General features: G+C 42.3%; 1 protein-coding gene across 5 annotated transcripts in view; it reads left to right on the top strand.

Moving 5' to 3' along the window:
* The window catches only part of PHRF1 (PHD and ring finger domains 1), a 53,085-nt gene extending 40,143 nt beyond the window's left edge, over nucleotides 1-12,942 (top strand). For 2 of the 5 annotated variants that reach the window (XM_074997885.1, XM_074997886.1), the window contains 5 exons: nucleotides 557-3,361; nucleotides 4,597-4,673; nucleotides 5,310-5,570; nucleotides 7,612-7,740; nucleotides 9,352-12,941. In XM_074997885.1, the coding sequence (XP_074853986.1) occupies nucleotides 557-3,361; nucleotides 4,597-4,673; nucleotides 5,310-5,570; nucleotides 7,612-7,740; nucleotides 9,352-9,489 (3,410 nt within the window). In that variant the 3' untranslated portion in view covers nucleotides 9,490-12,941. Of the gene's footprint in view, nucleotides 1-556; nucleotides 3,362-4,596; nucleotides 4,674-5,309; nucleotides 5,571-7,611; nucleotides 7,741-9,351 lie in introns of those variants that run through there. The other 3 variants (XM_074997883.1, XM_074997884.1, XM_074997887.1) reach the window with 3 other exon arrangements.
* Nucleotides 12,943-14,279: the final 1,337 nt, after the last annotated feature.

The following is a 14,279-nucleotide window of genomic DNA, read 5'->3' as shown; positions in this document are numbered from 1 at the left end:
GTAACAGAGATAGCCATGCTAGTCTGTATACTATCAAAACAAAAAAGCAGTCCAGTAGCACTTTAAAGACTAAAAAAGGCTATGATATGAAGTAGTGTGTGTGTTCCACGAAAGCTCATCACCTAATAATTTAATTTTATTATTCTTTAAAGTGCTACTGGACTGCTTTTTTGTTTTTATCTTGGAAAAATATCTGTTCATATTGAAATAAACATAATTATTAAAACTAATTGTCCTTTAATTCCCCACATATCGCTGTCTGCATAGGTTAATCAGTCCATGGCTAACAGGTTAGAAACAGTCTCATTTTATGACCTTTGGTGTTGCCAAGTGCACTTGCTACTTTAATAGTAGTAATTGGTTGCCACAAAGACACCTTTCTTCAACACAAGCCTCGAGCATTTGACTAAAATGGTAGCTGGTGTGGCGGTTTGCTGTTGCCAAGTGTGCTTCCCCGGGTAAAAGTGGAAGATTAAAACTAGTCCAGAATTCATGTTACTTTTTAAAATAAAAGGAATAAATGGTGAAAACTTTTTCTTTTGTGTTTTTCTTTAAGTTCCATCGCTGCAGAGAAACTCAGTGAGTGACTCAAGAATGGAAGTTGGATCAGGAGAAAATCATCAACCAAGTACACTTTACTCAGGGACCACAGCAAGCAGCTCTAGTGCAGAACCTTCAGCTTCATTTGGGCTGAATCCTCACACTAGATCCACCTCATCAAGCTTATTTTCAGCGTCATCCTCAGAAAGCAAGCTCAAGAAGGCAGTGAACCCCTCACAGACCACATCAGGAAGAGCAACTGTTAGATTAGAATATTCAATGACTCCTAGATCTGTTCAGACTCTCAGCATGTCAAATCCAAGCAGACCTGGTCTGAAATCTAATGAAATGCCTAGATTTAATGGAAATTTGAAACAATCAGTAGTGCCCTCTTGCTCCACATCTTTTAAACCCTTCAGTAGTAACTGTAATATGGGTTCAGAAAGTGTAGCTGTGAGACAGCTGCTAAAACCAGCACCCAAGAGGATTGATATCTCTGAGCTTCCCAGGATACCAAAGATTAAAAAGGAAGAAGTCAGCAAGCATTCAGAATCAGAACCTTCAGGGAACCAAAGCTGTGACATCCCCAATTCCTGTGTAACTCAGCTGACTGGCAGAGGGAGTACTAATCAGTCAGGAAAAGAGAGCAAGATGGAAGGCACAAAGTCAAATATGAAGGAATCTCAACAACAGACGCACACAAGTGCAGGTTCTTTTCCCACAAATACAGGTGCCTATGGCACTTCAACACTATTGGGGTCATCAAGGGGTAAAGGTGGAAGCTCTTCTTTTGAGAGCTTTAAGATTAATATCCCTGGAAATGCTGGCCATTCTAGCAGACTGTCTAATCCCGGATTTTGTAATACCTTCCGTCCTGTAGACAACAAAGTGCAACGGAAGGAGAATCCTTCCCCTCTCTTCTCAATTAAAAAACCAAAACAGATCAAAAGTGAAATATTATATGATCCCTTTGACCCAACAGGCTCAGATTCAAGTTCAGCCGACAGCAGTCCTGAAAGGCTTGTCTCAGGGGTTCCACTGACTAGCATCACCAGAACCATTTCTATTGAAAGTCCTAGAGTTCAAACATTTCAAACTGTACGTCGCTTTACCCCTTACACAGTGGAAAATATCTTTGGGTCGGGGGCTGAATCCTCGGATGTTCCATCAAGTAACACAGAGTCTCATGATGATGTGACACTAGAGGGTAGGATTGTGGAACAGATCTCCGATACAGAACAAGAGAAAATGGATGAAGAATCACAAAGCAGCCCCTGTACTTCATCTGCAGTCAAACGGACTTCTAACTTGCTGTACACAAAAGAAGAAAGCAGAGAAAGTCCTAGTGTGTTCTTTGATGCCAAAGATCTAGCTAGACCTAGTATGAAGCTAGAGTCAGAGAGCCGCTCTAGTAATGATGGGCAGCAAAAAATCATTAAACAAGAACAAGTGGAGAGACAGTCACGTTCCCGATCCTGGTCTAATTCCAGCTCACAAAGCCGGAAAAAAATGAAAAGAAAAAAGGCACTCCTCAAAGAACATAAGAGACTCCCATCAAGGTCCAGATCGAGAACACGCTCGAGGGACAGAAGCTCCAGGTCCGCCTCTTGGTCAGCTGAGGAGGAATACAGCAAAATGCGCAAAGTGAAATCCAAGAACAGGAGGTCTTCTAGTGACAGTTCTAGTAGTCATGAAAGATCAAAGAAAAAGAAAGCAAAGGATAAAACAAGAGACAAAAAAGCAAAAGGTTCCTGGTCCAGGGACAGAAAGAAATCCAGGTCACGATCAGGGAGTCCTGGCAGCTCTTCTTTTGAGTTTTATGAAAGCCGGAAAAAGAAAAGGCAGTCTGGCTCTCAGTCAAGAGGAAGAGAGCGTTCACGATCAAATAGTGTTGAGAAAACTAAAAGGCGGAAGCACAGGAGAGACAAAAGCCATGAGAGAGATGATAAAAAAGATGGCAGCTCAAAATCAAGGGAGAGAAAGAGATCAAGATCCAAGTCACGGGAGAGGCGAAAATGGGGATCTAGGTCACCCTCTGTATCGCAGTCCAGAGAGCACAAAAGCACTAAATCTAAGGGGAAAAGGCCACGTTCGAGATCACGCTCGAGGGAAAGGAAGCACAAGCCAAAAGAGGTGTCATCACTTCCTCCTCCAGAGAAGGATCAGAGGCCTTCTGATGACAATGTATCCAATATTTTAGTACACTGTCATTCTTTGAAACAAGAGCTGGGAGAGCCAACACCAGAAGATGTTTCCGTAAACATCCCATCAGCCATAGTACCTGAGAAGGAGATTCCGAGAGGCACTGCTGTACAACAGGAAGATGCCCAAGAGAGTGCAGAGATGAAGCAAGTCTCTGAGGAATTGATAAATGAAGCTGTGCCCCCTCTGCCAGAGAACACAAGTTATCTTGTTTCACATGACAATATAGATCCTTCCCTTGGAAGGGAATTAATAGAAGGGGCTGTTTCAGCTGGGGTGAGTAGTCACAACAGTATGAGCCTGGAGGAGACTACAGCTAACATAGAAGATATTGGAGTGTGTCCATCTCTAATGGAATCACCTCAAGAGAAGGCAGTTATTGTACAGGATGAATGTGAGGCAATACCAACCCAAAGCTTATTGGAAAATAAAGTTGCAGAGTGTGTGAAAGATGCTAAAGATGAGTGTCCTGTGTTAGAGACAGACGATGCTGTAAATAAGCCTGAATTGGAGGCAGTACCTCAGGGGCCTGTGTTAAAAGCTAAAGCACTTGTGAAAAGGGTTACGTGGAATTTACAAGAGGAAGAATGTGATGCTTTGAGTGCTGAAAAAACACCAAGTAAGTTTGTGGTGTGTGGTTTTTGTAAAACACTTATCTGTAAGGATATGATTTGATCATGGATTCTGTGACTTTAACAGGTAACAGATCTCCTTGGCTGTTTTGGCTTGGATTTCAGCCTCACTATGACATACTCCTGACTCCTACATTTTTATTATGTCTGCTCTGTGAATTTTGCCTGATTGCGTCTATAATCCTAATGCACTGAGCGCATTAAGGGACCACGTCAATGAAATAGAAAGCTGTCTCTTGCTTCTGTAGTGAAACTCTGAAGAAAAGTCATTTGTCATAACTCTTTGTCTACCCATGGGCAGCACAGCTGCTACTACACTGCATAGCTAGTTGCTACAGGTACAAAAGGGATTTTCCATTGCAGTAGTAAACTCACTTTCTTGAGAGGCCGTAGCTAGGCAGCTGCAAGAATTCTTCCATCAAGTTGGCTGCATATACAGGAGGGAGGGAGAGCTAGGCTGGATTAATTATATCACACAGGGTGTGAGGTTTTTCACAGCCCTGAATGATGATGTTGAGTCTGTTAAGTTTCTCAGACCAGCTGCAGAGCAGGTTTCTCATTGTTTAAAGTGACTAGTGGTACAAATAACTGCTCTTTATTCTTGTTAGCCTTGTAGAGCCAACACAGTGAAGAGGAATGTAACTGGATTTGTTTTGCTTCTGTGCATCAACTGAATTGTTTGACAAATTCCGGTCAGTTACACTTCTGCACACCTAGTACACCAATGAGCTTTCACAAGTGTCTCTTGGCTCATAACTGAAAGAAAAGCAGTGAGTCTTTTTAGGTGTAGCCAAGGACCTTCTTTGTTCTGCCAAGCCTCTGTGCTGGTTGTGATTGTGATAGAAAGAATCCAGTTGGACTCTCAGAGCCCAGGTTGTGTTTGCAAGACTGGGAGAAAAATCGTCTTTTTATTCAGCACATTTGATACAGAAATTATGGAGACAGTATGAATGTAGGTCCCTCCCTGTGATACTATTAAACCTCTGTCAGAATAGAACTGCATCACAAACACCTTAATCGGGCATGATTTTCAGAAAGTGATGAGAAGCCTCTAAAATTCAGGTATTTCAAGCTGGTGACCCAAAATAACTATTTACTTTTGAAAATTTGGGCTGCTGTGTGTCGTACATTCTTAGACCTTTGCTTTTCTTATGGCTTGCTTTGTAATTATGACTCTTCAGTTGTTGATTTTTTTTTCTCCCCCCCCCCTTGGGACTTTTAGGGGTGCCATTTTACAAACTTCAGAGAGCAAAGGAAGTGGCCTGGAAAGCAGAGGACTTGAGCCAAACATTAAATCAGGTGCAGTTAAATGAGCCTCCTCCAACCAATTATATGATTCCTGAGCCTATGTTTCCTGATCTAGATTCCTCTCAGGTTGGTTCCCGCTCCAAAAGCAAAGTGTCATGGAAGGCCATCCCACCTCATCCATGGCCTTTTCCCCCACCCCTTTCATTACAGAATTCTGCTCCTTTCTCTGCACGTAGTACATTTCATACAGCCCATATACTTCAGCAAATCATTAACTGTTTATTCTCTGAAACAGGCCTCACACATAGATTAAAAATCAAAGTTCATTCATTTACTTCGCAATACACTTGTAGCTTCTGTTTTCAAGCATTTATTTGCCTCCCAAAATCTTGCTTTTGGGGAGTGAATTGTGTATTGCTGTAAAACCCAGCCTTGTGGCCATGGTTCATGCTATATGTGCTTGTCCATCTGTGCTGCCACCAGTGAGAAATTGAGTAGGAGTAGTGCTGTCTGGTGGAGCACGGAAGCATTGCTTATGGCACGAAACCTCAGCCCTTTTGACTTAAATGTTTGGCAGTGAATCACTTCTCTGTTTCAATGGGTAGAAGCTGCTTTCAAATTCTCTACACTCTGCCTTTCAGCACTGTAATACCAATGAGCATTTACTAAAGAGTTTCTGTTTTACAGGTATACAGTCAAAACCTACCTTTGACACCACCTCTGCCCTCAAGCCTTCCGCCCTATGCACCGGTGAGTCAGCCCACAGTTCAATTCATAATGCAGGGGAGTCTTCCTCTGCTTGGCTGTGTGGCAGGTCAGAATTTGACTCCAGAGCCAGACAGCCTGGCTACTGCTTCTGAACCTGGAAATCAGGCTGCTTCAGCTGGAGACGTGGAAGAGAAAAGCAAAGCACCTAAACCTCCATTGGACAAAACAAAAAATGAAGAGGTAAGTGAAAGCCCTTCTGTTAACAGATATCTAGAGTTATGTAACCAGGCTATTCCAGTCCCACTGAGGCATTTGTGTGTTGTCAGAAATCATGAGCAACATATCCCTGGCTTGTCGATATCATCTGAAGCGAAGGATGAATGAGTTGTTCAGATTTGTTTTAACTTGCTTTTTGGGTCACAGATATTTCATGTCATGTGACTTCACTGTGCTGACAGTCAGAATGACTAACTCTGGTGCCAGTGGAATACTGGACCCACCTCATCATTGTTATATCTCACTCTTGCATGTCAGACTCCTTCCTAGGTCTCTGCCCTAGTTAGCGTCACTCTGCAGCTTCAGCTGGACCACAGGAGCAGTCCTTCCTGTAGCTGAATACTCTTAGAAGGAGGAGCTTGAGGCTCCTTTCTGCATAGTCATCTGTCTCTCTCCCTTTCCCATCACAATGAAATCAGCTGGGCCTGCATCAGTTTCTTCTACTTGTTGGCATCAAACCAAAAGTGTTAAATTTCTCTGCAGTAGAGTTTGAGTGTACTTTCAAACATTGGGATGTGTGACCTGCCGTCAGATGGAAAATTCCTGAAAGCCAGAATGTTCAAACTTGCATAAATACCTAAGTTCCTTCTCTTTTATGTTGAGTTGGACATAATCTGGGTACCTCAGAAGTCTAGATAATCTAGTTTGTTAGAGAATTAGAGACATGTAGGGCTGGAGTGGGCTTCAAGAGGTAATCTAGACTTTCCTCCTTTGCTGAGACAGGACACAATATACCTAGACCACCTCTGATAGGTCTAATTCAGCAATGGCACCCATGAATTGTGAGTGGGCCACATGGGTGGTGGTTCTTCACTGCAGTGGGCTGCAGCAACCCAATGGGGCTCCACCTGTGGGCCCCCTCCCCCAACACCTCTTGCACATTGGAGTCCTGCTCTTCCTTGCTCCTTCATCTGATTCACACTCTGTCCCCTCTCAACTCCCAGCTTTGGGAGGGAGCGAGAAGAGCAGGGACAGAGCACAGATCAAAAGATTTTCTTGCTCTGAAAGTGTGGGGGGAGCAGGTGGAGGCAGGAGGAGGAGCTAGGAAGTACAGGGCTTTAGTGCATTAGAGGAACATTGGGGTGGAGTGGGGAGAAGCAGCCAAGGGGCCCATGGGCCACAGGTAGAGCACAAGTGGGCCACATCTGGCCCTCAGGCTGTAGGGTGTTCATCACTGGTCTACCCTGGTCATAAAAACCTTCAGTGACACAAATTCCAAAGCTTTCCTCTGAAACTTATTTTATTACTTCATTTTCACTATAATTAGAAAGATTTTGGTGCTATGTAAAATAACCTAATTTATTTCCAATATCTTAAGCTCATTACTTGTCCTATCTGCAGCGCCTGGAGGGAGAGTTGGGTTGCTTGATTGGATTAACACGTGTACAAGTCCTAAAAATGCTCCATACAATTCACTTTTACTGTAAATCTGAACAGCAATTTTTATGCATTGTGAGGTCAGTTTGTTTCAGCAGAAGAATTGTAAGCTGGTTTTGATGTGATTTGTAATGCTTTATCTTGGATATCTTTGTGCAGCCAATCTTTTCTGGGTAATTTTAGGGTTTATTCGACATTGAAATATTATCTTCCCAGCTGTGATTTGCTTTCCTAAACAATCTTAAAGCCTTTTAGGTCCTCTTTATAAATGGATGGGTGCTTCACATTCAAGGCTGCTGGATAAGAGTTTTTCGTCTAAAAACAATTAATGAAAAAGTGAATTGAGGAATGACTGCCAAAATAGAGTAAAACCTTCATTTAACTTGGCACCATGTAGGGGGTTTACTGGAACAGGAATTGTAGTTTTTATGTTGCAGTCTGCTTAAAAAATTTGTTTATTTTTTTAATTAATTTTGTTGCCTACAAATAGGTTTAACTGCATTTTTAACTCTAAGTCTTGAAATAAATCTTTGCTTTGTCAGCTGACTTGTTTTAACAGGGCTGGACACAGGAGGCTGGTTACAAATAACTTGGTAAATAAACACAATTTTTCATTTTTGCTTTGTAGTATATGAAGAAACTGCACATGCAGGAGAGGGCTGTGGAAGAAGTGAAACTTGCTATTAAGCCTTTTTACCAGAAGAGGGAGATTACCAAGGAGGAATACAAAGATATTCTGCGGAAGGCAGTACAGAAGGTAAAATAAGGAACCATTTACCTTTAAAATAGAGAGTGGCACAGATAGATAGGTGTCAAAGCTCAAATTATATTTATAATCTATTGTGGTTATGTGCTGTAATATAGTGGCAGATTCTAGACCGCTGCATGGGGTCTTGCAGAACTTGACATAAGAAGTAGGTATTTTAGGCACAGCTGGTATCATCCCCTATTATTAAGGTTCTCTGGCACTTTCCATTTTAATACTCCTGTTTTCAGTTTGCTGAACTTCTGAGTGGTAGACAGATGTTTTCCCTGTCTTCCCTGTTGAGCAGGAGAAGGAATCTGCTTCAGGCTGAGTTTTCTTTGGAAGATGTCAGTCAAAAGTCTAATTTCTGAGAATGAGTTAAGGAAGTATACATGGTTTCTGTCATGCTAAATTCTGTGCCCTTTTCTTGGAACAGCTCTTGTTCCCATGCTTTAGAGCAGGAACTGGGTATTTGTCAGGGGGTGGCCTTTGCATTGAGGATGGGCCTTTTTCTGTCTACCTTAAAATTTGCCCAAGATGTAAGCTTTTGAAAAATCACAGTTCACACATACTTGGACTTATTTTTACTTTCTGAAGTTGAAGATTCCAACTTCACTGAGCGCATTTGAGCTCAGTTTCTCTTAGGGCTGAACAAGCTATGCCTGCACCACCCCACAGAGTAACAGCATGCATCTTCCCACCCCATGGCTTCAGGGCTAAACTGGACTTTTCCTGAAATGGTTATTTCCAACTGCTTTGGAGTGGGCTGGGTGTTAGCAGGAAGAGAAGTGAGCCTGTCTCTCCTGCACTCTGTGACTGCTCCTTCTAGGACTAGGATCCAATGAAGGGAATGGAGGGTTGGTGAACAAGAACTGGGGGTGGAACATTTTAATACCTGATGAGGCAACTGAGCTGGGCAAAGAGCATGGGTGGGGTAGGCAGAGAGAGGCTGAAATTGACAGTGGAGAATGATTGAGTGGGAGCCAGTGAGAAGGAAGCAGAGGAGACAGTGGACTAAGTCCCAGTGGGGCAGGGAAACAGGACTGAGGAGTGGAGCCAGCAATTGGGAAAGCAAGGTGAATGGTACTGGGATAAAGAGCCAGCAGTATGGAAAACGCAGGACCGGGACAGGGATGTAGACAGGGTTGAAGGGGTCAAGCTTGCAGGGGAACAGGCAAAATAATCTGTCTAAAGATGATACCTTCAGATCGTGGAATAGAACGAGAGTCTTGTCTCTGGCTATTCCTTTATTGCCAGCAAACATCAGTGAGTCCTACTAACGCAGAATGTGTCTTGTCCAGAGTCGAAGTCTTTCCAAAATGTTGAGACTGAAATCAATCAGAGCCTGTTTTGCAGAGAAAGCTTAGGCTGGCATCTGTGTTCTGTTATGTTTGCATTACTAGTCAAGTCAGCTAAAACAGCTCTTGGAGTTCACCTTGTGGTATTTGCCTGCTCACATGTTAATTTTTTTATGCTTTTTATCACTACTCTTGCATTATTACACAACATATATATACTTGGGAAGGCAGGTCTGAAGTAAAAATGGTAGTTTGACAACTGTCTTTCTCACCCTTTTGGACATTTATAAACATTAACTGAATAATCTGTTTTTTTGCCCTGTAGATTTGTCATAGCAAAAGTGGAGAAATCAATCCCATGAAGGTGGCCAATCTGGTAAAGGCCTATGTTGAGAAATACAAACATATGAGGAAACACAAGAAGACAGACCCTGAAGAAGATCTGCATGAAATGGAGAATTGAAGCAAGACACATCATGAGGCAAATTGGGTTTATTATGGCCAAGGATGTGATTCCAGAAGGAATTAATGCATTGCATCTCATTGAAAAGCAGTCATAAAGAAGCTGGATGTAATAGGATTTATCTGCTGAATGAAGCTTGAATTGTTTTCTATATGAGAATAGAATTTCTTGTCTAGAATGAACTACACTTGTAGATCCAAACAACACAAATCAGATGTCCCCAAACCAGCAGAATAATTCAACGGAGACTTAGAAAATATTAAACTTGGGGGGCTCTCAAGTTGCTACAGTTTTTAGGATTTTCTTTGATCACCTTTTTGGTCTGTGCACCTGTCTTGCTAACAGTTCAAAACTGGACACCATTTTTATATGCAGTACTTAAAGAGATACTGTTCCGTTGTGTTATTTATCAAACTATAGATTGTCTTTAAAAAAAAAAAAACTTCTCATACATTGATTTAATACTTGAAATGTGGTATTTTTAGCCTGCTCGATGGTGAGTGAAACTTTGGCTCACTCTGTCGTACAGGAGTTGCAAAAGTGAGCTAACCTTTATAAGTTGTCTTCAGAAAATACTGCTCAAAATGTGGCACTTATTTACATTTTGTTGGAGTATCTTGTTAAGGAGAACCTTAATTTTTTTTTGAGATGGGGCGGATTATGTTGCAATTTTGTAAATAAGGTGCTGATGGTTGTGTTTGCGTTCCACTAAGCTGCCTTTCAGAGAAAGCAAAGCGCAAAGATTGTGAATTTTCAGTAACAAACTTGAGGAATGGGAGGGAATGATGTACAAAGCAGAAATGTGACAGAATTTATAAAGTTATTTTGAATGGTTTTATCCATGCAGAAAGTGTCATTTATTTGTCCTTATCATTGTGTCTTAGTAGCTATTCTGTACTCTTGGGTCTGAAACAAAGACTGGGGTATCCTTTTAAGGCCCGGCCTGCATCTAAATATTATGGTGACCTAGCCACGTCACTCAGGGCTGTGAAAATTTCATACCCTGTACAAAGTAGTTAGGTTTGCCTAACCCTTTGTGTGGCTATGGATAGTTTGACAGAAGAATTTTTCTGCTGACCTAGCTACTGCTTCTCAGAAAGGTGGATTACTGAACCGATGGAAAATTTCCTTTCTTTAATGTAGGAGGTGTCTTCATGACAGCAGCAAAGCTTCAGTGCTGTAACTGTGTACTGCTCAAGTGTAAACATACCCTAGTGTTAGATGTGTAATTTCTTCTGTTAGTCTGTTTCCTATTTTTAGGATAGCTTGTGCTCGCACTGAGGTGCAATACATCTAGTGAGTTCTGAACAGCTCTGGTTTCTTCAAAATAGCAATGCTTTCCCAGGTACTGCAGTATGAGGCTGACACAAATCTTTGCCAAGACATGCCTAGAAAGTAATGGTGGACAAGTTGTTTAGGATGTGTGTGTGGCGTTCTTTGGGAGTCGGGCGGGGGGCTAATGTGCCGAACTGGTCAGTCTCCATGTTGCATATAATTCCCTCCCCTTCCCAAACAGTAAGGACTTCTCAGGAAGAAATGATTAGGCTACAGTCAGATCAAGAAGGGGGATCCCAAATGAGAATTAGCATCTTACAGTCATGTGTATTCTGTGGAAGCAGGTATGTAAAATTTAAAAGACAAATACTTATGTAGCCTCTTGGAGCACATCTGAATATATTGTGATCTGGTGATGGTGGGTTCATCAGCCAAGAACAAGGAGCCAGACAGGTGATCTCTCTACTATTTTTAACTAACTAAATACATTTGAGCTCCTTCCCCCCGCCCTCATTTAACTAAACCTTCACCTGTGACAGAACTTTCTTAGATGCTCTTATCTTTGCCTTCTAAATACCTTCAACTGTCTTATCTTTCCAGTATTTACCTTGGCTTTCTTTTCCATCTGAGGTCTGTGGTTGGGTTGTGACTCTTCATTGTTGCATTAGCTATTTGATTTTTTTTTTAATTAGACATTCAGGTAACACAGGGCTTTACAGAGAGTGCATATCTGTGTGTCAGTAACCTGCATTTGTGTGGATAATTTGCTTGGAGCAGGTATGCTATCCTCTTACATCATTCATTAGCCTTGGTAATTGGTTTGTGTATGTAACTGGAAGCTGATATTGGTTGATGGCAATAATTGACAAATGGTTGTAATTTTCAAAACCCACTAAAGCATCTAGTCACAGGTATGGCTGAACACCCTTGTTGACTCTGAAAAACATCTCAGCCTGTTTTAAAAAAAAAACAGTCCATAGGTACAGCCACCAGTGTAGGGAAACAGGAAGAGAGAGGTCTTCAGTCATCCTGACCATCTCCAAAAATGTAGCAGCATTCACTTAGCCCAAGGATCAGCAACCCCAGGACAAGTGCCAAGTGTGGCATGCAAGCTGATTTTCATTGGCACGTGAGCCAGAAGCTCAGCACCTCCCCCCACCCCACAAAGCAGCCAGGAGCTTGCTCAAAACCATTCCACCTGTGGGTTAACGAATGACCGGCTAAAGCTAACAGACACCACCTACACTGTGAAGCACTGCATCTTTATTTATTAATGAAGCTGTTGTAGGTAGGACTGCTAGTGACTTTGAGAGTATGACCAGCAGTCGGACCGTACATAGAGGTCCAAAGGTCAAATTTCGGCACTCCTGCCTTGGAAAGCTGCCATCCCCTCCACTGGCCTACAGCTGATTGTCAGATCTGATCTCCCTTTTGTTTCAGCGCTACATGAATGCAGGAACATTCTGCTTATTTGAAGAGGATATCAACCCATTAGTAAAACAACACCCCAAACCCACAGCTTGTTAGGCACATCTCTGTTTCCCTTGAAGAGACAGCTGCAAAGCGTTCATTTTAGTCGCATACTTCAGAGCTGTATGTAAGCAAAAGAATGTCTGAACAATATAGTCAAGCGAGCTTTTGTTCTGAACTGGAACTTGTAGATTCAATCGTTATTTTGGGTGCATATGTATTCTGTGTAACTACTTTACTTTTCTAAAGAATTTACCACTAAAATGTTAGCACTGAGGGTGCTGGGATGTAAATACTGTTGCCAACCTTTTCATAAAAAAGTGGATTTTTAAGATAGCTTTCGGCTGATTCCTCATTTATATTTTCTTGCAGTATCAATCTTGAGCTTGTCAAGAATTGTTCAGAGGTAAATGTAGTGGTGATATATGTTGAGAAAGCATATTGCAGATGTAGCTACTACAATAATTTAGGTTTGAAATTCACACACTTTAAATATAGGACTGTACCAAATTCACAGCTGTGAAAAGTGCATCACAGACTGTGAAATCTCGTGTTTGTGTGCACCTTTACGCTATACAGATTTCATGGAGGAAATCAACGTTTCTCAGATTTGGGCTCCTGACCAAAAGGGAGTTGTGGGGTGGAGGTGGAAGGGTCAAAAGGTTATTTTTAGAGGGTTCCAGGTATTGCTCCCTGCTGTGCTGCCTTCACAGCTGGGTAGCTACGGACTGAAAGAGAGTGTATAACACAATGCTGTTAAAGGCTGATACCATTTTTAATAGCCGCCATTGTCCTTGCCTTCTACTGGAACTGCATGAGTGTCGTGTATTATAGGGTCTTTTGAGGAGAAGGAATTCTAGTAGCTAGGTGGCAACAGAGGGGAGCAGGAGGGATTGACCTGCGTTTTAACAAACAGAACTCTTTCACCATAAAACTCCATGTTTTCATCCTCTTGGTGTGAAGGAACTTGATCGAAGGGTAACCCCTCAGGAAAATGCATTTTAAAAGATAACTGGACTGTTAAAGTGAGGGGCAAAAACACCTTGTGGTGCACTTGCAAGTGTGTGTACCCCTTTAGGAGGGGTACTCACCAGCATTTGCTCTATTTTTTTCCTGAGCAGAATGAATTTTCTTATGTGTACTCAAGTGGAGGTGGTATGTGGCAACGCATCGTCTTCATATTGATACACAATATATGTTGTGTGGCAGGAATGGGACAAGTGGTTCTGAGTTGGGGGGGGCGGGGCTTGAGGGCTGGAGCAGAGGGTGTGGAGTGTGAGGGCTCTGTCTGGGGGCATGGGCTCTAGGTCGGGGCTGGAGTTAAGGAGATCAGTGTTGGGATAGAGTTTGAGTGAAAGGGCTCTGGCTGGGGGGTGTGGTGGGTGCTGGGGTTGGCGAGGAGAGGTGTCATCCAACCATATTTGGTGCTTCAGGGTTTGGTTGGGGTTGGGAGAGTTCCCCCCGGTGCCCCACTGCAGCTCTGAGCCCCTGTGTGGGGCTTGAAAGGAGGCTGCACCACCACGCAGATTATGGGGAACTGAGGTTCTGGTATGACAATTTAGTAAGCCTTGTTGCTGGGAATGTATGAAAAAACTAGACATGGTTTAAGGTAAAATGCTTAAGTTTAGTTATTAGAGACCATTTTATTTTTATTTCTCTTATAACCATTTCTGACTTTAATGCCATATACTAATACTTGCTCTGTCTCTTTGGAGTTAAACTTGTTTTATTCTTTAATCCAGAGTTGTGTTTTAAATTGAGTTGTTTGGTAAGTCCAGCTAAACTAGTGAGCTGTTTTTTGTATTAACCCCTTCAGGATCAACAAACCTGTAATATCTGAACTGTCGTTAAGAGAGCTGGACATTTGCCGAACACGTTTTACAGGAAAATTCAGAAGTAGGGGAATGGTGGGGTCAACCTTTAGGTAGTGCCCAAGGCTGCTGGAAGCCAGAGCATGGCTGGTGTGTCCTTGACAGGCTGCTGGGGACAGGAATGCTGGACCATGTATATGGGTAAACATTAACCCTCGGTGTTACTGGCAGCCC

Source organism: Carettochelys insculpta, chromosome 6 (genome assembly GCF_033958435.1).
Source record: "Carettochelys insculpta isolate YL-2023 chromosome 6, ASM3395843v1, whole genome shotgun sequence".
NCBI lineage: Eukaryota > Metazoa > Chordata > Testudines > Carettochelyidae > Carettochelys > Carettochelys insculpta.
The sequence above is the reverse complement of the archived record's forward strand: the minus strand, read 5'-3'. Positions and strand labels throughout refer to the sequence as shown.